This window comes from Orbicella franksi, chromosome 5, assembly GCF_964199315.1.
Source record: "Orbicella franksi chromosome 5, jaOrbFran1.1, whole genome shotgun sequence".
NCBI lineage: Eukaryota > Metazoa > Cnidaria > Anthozoa > Scleractinia > Merulinidae > Orbicella > Orbicella franksi.
The window spans coordinates 25,203,962-25,214,900 of record NC_138149.1 but is presented as its reverse complement, the minus strand read 5'-3'; the positions used below and the strand labels follow the sequence as shown (position 1 = coordinate 25,214,900).

The window sequence follows — 10,939 nt, the reverse complement described above, 5'->3', positions numbered from 1 at the left end:
ATGATCAGAAACTTTATAAAGTGTTTGCCATAGAAAAAGGAACAAAACAAGGACTTTTGATTCAGACGACACTCCATACTGGCCAGCTGAGTCACTTGCTTCATCAGATTGGTCTTCTTCACCATACTCAAAACCTTCATCTCCAGTTCTGTTGTCATCGCTTAAATTTTCATCACTTACCTATAATAACAATAAAAACAGTTATAAGCTAAGATGATTGTGAAAATGAGAAATATCTTTTACGCACATGCCATATTTCTACATGTAGGTATATTACAGATAGTCAAAGTGACCCGACAGCAGTTCTTCTCAGATAATCATGATATCATACTATATGTATAACAGGCATACACAGCAGCCTGCCTGAGGGGGTTTATTTACAAAATATTGTCAGCTAAAGTAAATAGCTGAAACGATAGACAAGAATAAAATAAGCATGGCTTACAAATTCACCTGTTGTGAATGTCAATTTTTTATTACACTGTCAGCTAAAAAGACATTCAGCCACTATAGAAATACAGTGTAAACAGCTTTTAACAAAACATGACAAGTGAAGGCCACAAGAATCTGGTTTTTAAGGACTTTTGAAATTTGTTTATTTTTTGCCTAAAATTCAACGACAAACCCACTTCAATGCGTAATATGCTTACATGTACACGTTACGTATTCAAATTCGGTTTACATGTCCATATGACAATGGCAAATGTAGTTGTACCACTTACTTCATCATTATTAACACAACCATTAAAACAAGGAGCTGCACTCTCTGTCTCATCAGTGTCACTGAAAAACACTTGATCCTCCTCATCAAACAAAGCTGACTGCTCTTGACTTGCACTGTAAGGCAGATACATTGTCAAACCTCTTTACATGGCATGTTTAGTGGGTATTAGACAAATGGGATCTTGGCAACTGACAATCACTTGGTACAAAATCCACTATGCTGTAGAGCAAGCTACATTTTTGGGACATCCTAAAGAAAACAAATTCATCCAGTCTAGTATTAATGAACTTTTTCTGTTTTATGTTCCTTGTGTTACTTGCTCTTCAGCATGACAGATTTGTACCATGGACATGGCCATTTGCAAAGGGCCCATTTCATGTTTGTCCTTGAATGTCCTTTATCAGGGCTTTCAGTAAATTAGATAGTGCATTGTGGGAAATAAACAGTGTAGGTACTAATATTGAGTGCCAGACTACACCAACTCTGTATTGTGAGAACATCTAAGGTGTCTTTCTTTGAGAAATTACTTTTTTAGTCGGTATTTTAAAATGTCTAGTACAAACCTCCCTCAGAAATATAACTGCTCCTGATTGTGTGAAAAGTATAATAGACCGATTTCAATATATTAAAATTCAGCCTAAGACAAGAGACCTCAGCACGAGGCTTAGTGGAATAACTACAGAGTTTGGGCGTTTATTTCCTGGAGCCTCGTGCTGAGGTCCATTGCTTTAGGCTGAATTTTAATATATCGAAATTGGGCTATTAGGAACTGAAATGAATAATTAGTTTTGAATAAGTAAAAAAAAAAATGATTGCAAATGATTAATAAGCAATAACATTGATAACTTTCATTTAATAATAATTTTTTCTGTACTTGCAGCTGTTTAATGCACGGTTAAAGGTTTCAAGTGACCAGGAAAAGGAAAACTTGCAGTCATTGAATTATGATTATGTCAGTGATGAGGAGAACGGTGTTGGAGTGAACAAGGGAAAGTGGGTCGTCCGCCGTCCAATCTGGAGGTCAGAAAGGGCAAGTGTGCTGATGGAACGGCTCCAGCAGCGGATAGACAATAGCCAGCGAGAGGACCTGAGGCCTCGTGTTCCGAGAATTGAGGGTGTGCCATCAGAGAGGCAAATGCCCAGGCGTAATGTACCCTGGGCTATAGCAGACATCGAGCCTGCAACAGGAGGCGAACACTCGGTCGAGGAGGTGGATGAAGATGAAAGGAGCAGCCACACCCCAACCTCCGAACAGCATTCTACACCAGTCTCTATTGTGCATAGAGGTGATAAAGGCAAGCTTAGAAGGGAACATAGACACGCACCACGCTCTCCTAGGAGACAGAGGCATGCTATCCAAAGTGACTCTGAATAGTTCAAAGAGAATTTAAAAAAAACTGAAGAATATAACTGATTTATTAATACATTTTATTAATACATGTAGTTCATGTTGAAAATGCTGGTGAGAATATACCTTAAGGTTGCCACATAGCAGAATTTAGTTCTAAAAACTGAAGAAAATAACTTATTTATGAATACATTTTATTAATACATGTAGTTCATGTTGAAAATGCTGGTGAGAGTATACCTTAAGGTTGCCACATAGCAGAATTTAGTTCTAAAAACTGAAGAAAATAACTTATTTATTAATACATTTTATTAATAAATGTAGTTCATGTTGAAAATGCTGGTGAGAGCATACCTTAAGGTTGCCACATAGCAGCATTTAGTTCTAAAGTTTGCATGCCAAATGTTGTAGTGTTTTTTTAGACTTTGCCTCTCAAATGCTTCATGTTTTTTCATAACACAGCAGCATCTAGTTATAAAGTTTGCATGCAAAATGTTATAGTGTTTTTTTTTTTTTAAGACTTTGCTTCTCAGATGGTTATGCTTTTTCATAACAAAGCAGCATCTTGATATAAAGTTTGCATACAAAATGCTAGATTGTTATTTTTGGTTTTGCTTCTCAGATGGCTCCTTATACTTTTTCATAACACAGGGTCTTGTTAATGTAAATTCTTCCACATTTCAATGAAAATAAGCATACACGAACAAGTAACATTACAAATTTTTTTTATTTATAAATAAAGTATCATTTGAAATGAAATGAAGGTGTCATCATGGCAGTTGTTTACTTTTTGTTGGGATAACATTCATATTGTCGTGGTAATTTTGTTTTCCTTTGGGTGGATTTTGTTAGGAATCCAAGGAATCGATAAAGAAATTAGAATGTGTTACACAGTTTTGGGGATATACAAGATTTGATATGGGTTCTCAGTACTTCAAGTTAGCGTCAGTATTCGATCATGAACAGGTTTCATACTTCGCATGAGTCTCGTGTTCCAGTCGAACATCACAGAACACCTGATGTGTCGTTTAGAATACCTTAAAACCTCACGCATGCGTCAGTATTCGATCATGAACACGTTTCATACTTCGCATGAGTCTCGTGTTCCAGTCGAACACTACAGAACACTTGAAGTGTGTCGTTAAGCATACCCTTAAAACCTCACGTATGCCTCAGTATTCAAACATGAACACGTTTCATACTTCGCATGAGTCTCGTGTTCCAGTCGAACACTACAGAACGCTTGAAGTGTGTCGTTTAGAATACCCTTAAAACCTCACGTATGCCTCAGTATTCAGACATGAACACGCTTCATACTTCGCATGAGTCTCGTGTCCCAGTCGAACACCACAGAACACTTGAAGTGTGTCGTTTAGAATACCTTAAAACCTCACGTATGCCTCAGTATTCAAACATGAACACGATTCATACTTCGCATGAGTCTCGTGTTCCAGTCGCACGCTTCGGACCACTAGCGTGTTGTCTGACTGAACTACCCGGTAGCGTATATTACCTGCATAAAATCCGTTCTTGAGGACGCGAGACATCTTTGGCTGTGAAAAATGTGACATAACTTTCGTATTCATAGCGTGCGATTCTCGAAAATTAGAGCATACTTGACGTGTTCATTAATATTCGAATACGTTCACGTCAGAAGTGGCGTCGGGCATCTCGTGTTCCAGTCGCAAACTCTCGAACAACTGAGAGTATTCGAAAATGTTCGAGTCATAAATGATTGCTATATCTTCGAAGAACATCTAATGCAACATTAATCTACCAAAACGTGGCCCGTATGATTTATCGAACACTTCGAGTCATTCAAGAGTATTAAATTTGAATACGGAAAAACAGGCCGGATTCCTATAGAATATTCCAGGTGTATTTCGAGTCAGCCGTAATCGAATACGTCAGAACATTGCGGCATACGCGGCGTGCGCCGATCCGTATTCGAGCGAATTCGGGCCCGAATATTTGGCTTTTCGCGCAGTGTTGGGTTATGGAATTTCATATTTTCTTTCAGCCAATCATAATCCAGAATTACGATGTGTAATTTGCACTGGTGTTACACTTTTTGCACTGGTGTTACGCTTTTGCAATGGTGTTACACTTGAACTGCACTACTCTCAGCCAATCAGAATCGAGTTATTTTTTTCATGCATATTATTATAAATACTTGTAACATGATACCTCTGAGCGTGAGACTTTCTGTGCCATTCATGGACGAGATGTACCTTCGCGGCCTTTCAGTTCCGTAATTTTCGAGAAATATCGCTGTACCTATAATGTGCAGTCCCCTCCACCTCGGTTTGAATTCAACGATAAACATGATGTCTTCTCTATTGGCATGAACACAGAGCAGTGCAGTAGACACACATAAAAAAAAGAAACACTTAGTTTTCAAAGCATGTCATATATATTTTTACATCTGGTTAATGTCACGGCTTATCTGATGTTTACATGTCGATTACAAATCACCGAACGACTTACAAATAGCGTACAAAAATATCGTATACACTACAAAATTTATCAAATGTGACAGAAATAACATGACTATAAACAACAACAACAACAACAACAACAACAACAAAAAACACTGAAGAAAATGTCCTAACTTTCTTATACATGTATGTAATAAATTTCTACATAAATAAATGAAGTATTTTAAAATATCTCTCTGTTTGAATAAATACTTCGATCAAACAAGATTAGACCGATAAGTTTTATGAAGACAGGCTGATCCAGAGAAACAATTTTCCCTTTTCTGTTCCGCAGTAGATCAAATAAAATCTATTTCAAACTCGAAGTTACAATTCAGTCCTTCACAAGAGAAAAAAATTCCAGAAAGCAGCGATTTCAAAGCAAAACTCTATGCTAATTAACACCGGGTATCCAACCTCCTTCACGGCTGCGATTTTCTTTGTTTTTGTTTTTTAAAACTTGATAATTATTAACGAGTTTGAGAAGGTCAAACGAAAACCATCATTAAGGTCATAGTGAATATAGCCCATTACAAATGCCTCAAAATATGTTTCAACTGTACTGTATCAAAAATATTAAGAGAAAATTCACTTTTTCACTTTTTTTTTACAAACAATTTTTGCCGTGAAATGCCAATACGTTTTCATGGCATCTTTCAGGCACCATTGATGAATTCTTAATTGCCATGGCAATATATACTTGCACGAAAATCACTCATTACTTTGAGGCTAGAAACGTTTATTCTTAGGCCATTTTCCCTTCATTTTTGAAAGTAACAAACATCATTATTCTTCTAGCAATATACGAGAGTGATTATGTGGAGGGGAGGGGTACATTCGATGTCTAATCGTGAAAATTTGGGCATTTGTCTGTTGACGAATATGGGAAGAATTTTGAAGAAGTGTTAAAATAAGCGATACTGTCGGACGACAAGAAAAAATCTTCCTGACCACCAATGACAGCAAACGTTTGACGATTAGAGCCGTTAATTTTAGATGACCTAAGGCCTTGTATGTCAAAGGAAACCATGGAAACACTTCAACAGCGTAATCGTGATGGTTAGCTTAAATTTTTCAGACTTCAAGAAAGTACTTTTTATCTCACTGTCATACAACTATAATCTTCAGTTCGTTAATTCCCTGCAATTTACGTACACGCAGTCAAAAGTTAAACAGGATTAAACTTTTGTCTACTTTGACGATTTTTACATTGTTAACCTGGACTCGCTAAGAACTACAACACCCATGATGACGAAGAAATGACGAATAAAACGCAATTTAGACTCGATATTTTGTTCAAAGTCTCTGTAAATGTCTGAAAATATTTCGAGTTTGCAACTTCCGTGACCAAAATACTGGAGAAATTCTCGTTTTAACTGGTGGCATTTGCTTCTCGGCCGCGCAGCTTATTCTCTCTCCAATTCAAAATGAAACTTAACTCTCACCTTGTTTTCTTTGTTAGACCCTCAATAAACAATGCAAACAATTTCTTTCAGTTTGATGAGTTGTCCACCATTACCAAGATTCCTCTTCAAGCAGATCAACTTTGAACACGAGGCACTAAGGAATAAACTGCAAATGAAACTTTGCACCTCGTTTTGCACTGGCAATATGCAGGACGAAGTTGCTTGATCTTTTGTCGAGTTGAATTAACTAGCCACACTTGATATATCAATATCCTAATCACGGGTCCTTGTTTCCTTGCTCGCTTCCCATTTAGTCAAAAATTCCGAAAATTTGAAACCGGGGTGACAAATGCTACGGAAATTTGTCGAGAAAAATTCCGGAAAACCCGGAACTTGTTGCATTTCCAATAAGCGAACCATTCAACTGAAAATTCCGGAAATTTCGAGAGGAAAGTCAAATGGAACAGAAATTCCCGGTACGAAATTTCCGAAACATTCGGTATACGGCCTCGCAAGGTTGTCCACTCTCCCTGAAATTCCGAAAAATACTGTTCCATTCATCATGGACTGGGAAAACAATACCAGATAAAGAAGGTTTTCCTCAAAGCCTCGTAGCATGTCAGAATATTGATATATCGAGCGTGGCCTATTTGGTGATTGCTATCAAAATAAAAAGTTATTTTCCCTTTAAAAAATTCTTTGGAGCGAGTTCGTACGTTCGTATGATGTACGGAGGTACGTGTCTCAAAAACTTCTTCAGTTGGCAGAAGTTTCAGGACACTTGGTCATGATTACAACATGCAAGTGATTGACAAAAGCTTCTTGTTCGAGTTTTTAATTCAGTCAATATACCATTTAGATCTTGACAAGGAAAAATAAATATTCTGTAACTGTGGAACGAATGAACGGTTTATTGTAGAATAAATAAAGTTTGCTGCGCTTATGAAACTTAAAAATGTTGCTATGTCAAATCAAACATAATTTAATATTCTACCCCGGGAATAGGTAATAATGACATGGTAATAAAATATGGGGAATCGCTCCGGCCTGAGACAAACCTAAGACCAGGCGAAAATAGAAGCAGACAGCTAGATCTAGCCCAATTTACTCGTTGGGTGGGAGGGTGTCTCTTTTGCTTCCGCGGCGTCGAGTAAAGTGATGGGATGGAACATTTGTAAAGGGAGAGGGGTAATAACTTCTTTAAGGTTACAGTATACCTTCGGGTCGGCAATTTTCTTCAAATTTGGATTTTTGGGTCAAAATAGTAGTCGAAGAATAATCTCTAATTTCTGAAAAAAAATTTTGAAAAAGGCTAAATATTGGCGGAGAAATGGCGTTTTATGTTTTCACCGGAAGTAAAAGTTTACCTCTTGATTGACAGCCCTATGGCGCGTATGCAATCAACCGAGACGATTTTTGCGGGAATTACCTATATGGATGTCACGAATTGACTACTCAGTTGATCAGCATTGTTGTTCTGACTACCCAGCATTTTTGGTATTAGGCATGTCTCTATTAAGTTATAAGTAAACATAGACCACGTTTAAACCATGGACCGGTTCGAAAAAGCGAAAACAGCGAAGAACGAATGAAAATATATCAACGAGTGAAGAAGCGAAAGTTCGCCACGCGGACGAAGCTATACTTATCGTATAAGGCGGGCAAATATTCGTGGTAAGAGAAAAGAAAGGTTCTGTAAAAATTTCGGAACTTGAAAGCAATAACAGGGATGCTGACAGAGACTCTTCTGATGAGTCCGATATCGACGAATCGTCGGACTCATTGAGACCATTTGAAATATTATCCATGCACAGTTGCCCACACACAGTTGCTCTCGGCGCTTTCTTTTGTTTGTTTCCCTCGCTCAGCCACTCTAACGTTCGTATCCTTTTTAGTCTTCCCCATTTTGCCAGACGAGCTTCAAGAAAAACCGAGCTACAGAAAAATTATCTCTCTGCCTTCGGTTCCTTGAGCTCATTGCGAAAAACAAGAGTTTTTTAGAGATTCGCGCGTAAATTTCACCAGGAGGTTAACGGTAGTAAACTTTCCCTGCACTGATTGGCTTAGTTATCTGAGAACCCAGTTGAAGGCGTTTGTGGGCGGAGTTTGTTTGCGAAGCAGAAAATTTTTCTTAGCGCTGTTTTCTCAAAAAAATTTTTCACTTGAAGCAGACACTTTAAAGAGTTATAACTCAAAGGGAATTTGTTCAATTGCTCTTAAATTTGGACAGTGGCTAGTTTAACATATAAACTACAAAAGCGTGTCTGGGAATTGTTAATTACGAAATACTTTTTCTTCGAGAGCGATTTTTGTACGATCACTCCACATTTTTTTAATCCTATTTCGAAAATGTTCTGTAACTTTTTACTGCAATTGAATATGCCAAAACGCAGACACGTTTTTTGAGCGCTTTGGGCCCTGAAACCGAGGAAAAAATTGAATTGGCGAAAAACGAAATTCGCTTTGACTTGTAGCTTTTGAAAGGTGATTCGGGCGCTCGCATTTAGTGGTCGTGAAAAATTCGACAATTCATTTTCTTTCAAAATTCTTGGCATAGTTTGATAGCCAGCTCCATAAGCTTTAATTTCATATAGGGATTTAGGTATCTACAGCTTAAACTGCACGCGCTACATCGCTTGCGCGCGAGACACCCCTGAAGGTGTACTGTAACCTTAATACTGTCATTTGCATATAGTCTTTAGGGTGTCAATTACCAATGCAAATTGAGTTTGCATAGAAAGCAGTGGCAATACAAAAAGGAGAAAAAGGGATGAGGACGTTTGATTTGTTTCACTTAGACTGCGGGGAGTTATGAAATCGAAGCTGAAGACTTATACCGTGAACAACAGCTTGAATTGTATAAGGTACGGAAGTAAGTGTCTGAAGGAAAACCTACCGGACACTGCAGGTGATAACAACGTGCAAATGATTGACAGAAGCTTCCTGTCTTGGCTTCCCACTCAGTCAACAAACCATTTGGAGCTTTACGTGGAAAAAATATTCACTAAATATTGAATCAAACATCAACCTCGACAGAAAAATAATCCAGGTAAACCTCCATAATAAAAGGCGTAATCCTAAAGCGATAAAAAAAGCTGAAAAAGAAATAAGGGGACTTATAACTTGTTTTACTTTCAGTCCTACTAATGACGCATAAACAATGAACCATCAACACTACTTCAGAAACAGCTGGCAAAAAATTGTATAATGAGCTCAGCAGAGGGAAAAACACCAGGAAATTTTCTTGAAAATACAAGTTAGTCTCTCAAGAAAGGGTATGCTAATATATAAACTTTTGCATAAGCCTTTTGTCTTCAGAATTAGGTTCAGAGTTATGTGTTGGACATCACCATTTGGTGCTGCACCTAGGCAGCTCATAAAATACTGCTGGATAAAGCGAAGACAAAAGAGAAAGGGTGTTTAATTTGTTTTACTAAAACTGTGAGAGAGTCATGAAAAAAGACAATTTAATTTTACATAGAAATGGCCGAGGAATGGGAATCGGCCGTACTTTACCATTCAATACTGTATTGACGTCTTCAAGCACTTTAATTCATTGCTTCCAAATTAAGAAAATTGCTTAATAGTGTTCATACACTTTGTTGCTTCCTAATAATTAAGAACATAAATAGTTTACGAAATAACCACAAATGATGGCAAAGAAATCGTCAAAAGAATGTTTAGAAACCGGTCTGTGAAGTTTCTCAAGCGTATATTGAATCCAAAAAACAAAAAAAGCAGTATTGAAATAAGAATTATTTACACGGTTTAAGAAGGCTGAAAACGTCCTATGAATTTGAGAAAATTACAAATCGAATTTACACAATAACTTTAAAATGTTGTCAAACTCAGTGTCCAAAGAAAGGTTTAACCGTTCTGCAAAGGTTCGTTAAGCCATAGTGTACATTGAATCAAATTAAGCAGTTTTAAATAAACGTTTTTTTATGAGTTTTAGGTCGACTGATCCTCTCTACTGTACATAAGTATCATCAGCTGCTGCGCTGTTCAAAATAATTTACCTAAAGAGAGCCTTAAGTCCGTTACGATAATTTCTGCTGAAAATGAAACAGATGCAAGGATTTATGGCACAATTTGCTAGAGCTATGAAGTTGACAAGATAGACATAGTAGGGCACGCCACAATTCGGCGATATGATGGTGTCCGTAAAAAGGAGAATATACCAGAAGATAGTGAGGGGCAGCCAGCATAGTGCAAACCCTAGCACAATAGCAATGGCCATCTTTAGCACATTTCGCTCCCTTTGTTGGCGTTGTTGTCCAGCGTTGGCTGATTGCTCGCCTTGAATCTTCTGTGACTTGAGCTTCAGATAGATGGTAATGTAAAGTATGGCTATCAACACCAACGGGATAAAAGTGTATACAACAGTATAGGACATGACAAAATTCTCATAGGACGAGAACTCTCCAAATATCTTATTCCACTGCCGCTGACAAACCAGCTTTTTTGGATATTCAACAAGTTTGCGAGCGACGAGCTCTGGGGAGTTTACAGCTATCGCGACGATCCAAGTGGCGAGAATGAAGAACGGGCACAGTTTTGAACTGACGAGTGGAGAACGGAGAGGAAATACCACAGCTCCAAATCGATCCACTGCTATCAGAACCAGGCTCTGAATAGACACAGCAGAGGACATCTTTGGTAAGAAGAATTGCAGTTTACATAAGGCCTGGCCAAGAGGACCAACGATCAGCCAGGAGTCCATATAGAGCGTTTGTATAAGGTGAGGAATCAAGAATATCGGTAACAGCAGATCGGACATGGCCATGTTTACAATAAAAAAGTTGATGGCTTTTCTCATGGTTTGCGTCTTATAGACGATTATTCCGATGACAGTGTTCCCAGCCAACGAAAAAATGAAGATCAGGCAGTAAGCAAAGGTCATTACAATTTTTTCTGCTGTAGGACTGCTGGAGCAGCTCGATGGCTGTGTTCCATTCATCGTTGTATTCGCGTTTTCCGACAT

At 37.9% G+C, this 10,939-nt stretch overlaps 1 protein-coding gene and 1 pseudogene across 1 annotated transcript; both read right to left on the bottom strand.

Moving 5' to 3' along the window:
- LOC145487896 (uncharacterized) overlaps positions 1–854 on the bottom strand; it is a 3,643-nt pseudogene extending 2,789 nt beyond the window's left edge.
- Positions 855–9,970: 9,116 nt separating this feature from the next.
- On the bottom strand, positions 9,971–10,939 carry LOC145487427 (RYamide receptor-like). The gene has a single exon (XM_081466204.1). The coding sequence runs from the start codon at positions 10,937–10,939 to the stop codon at positions 9,971–9,973; it is 969 nt and encodes a 322-aa protein (XP_081322330.1).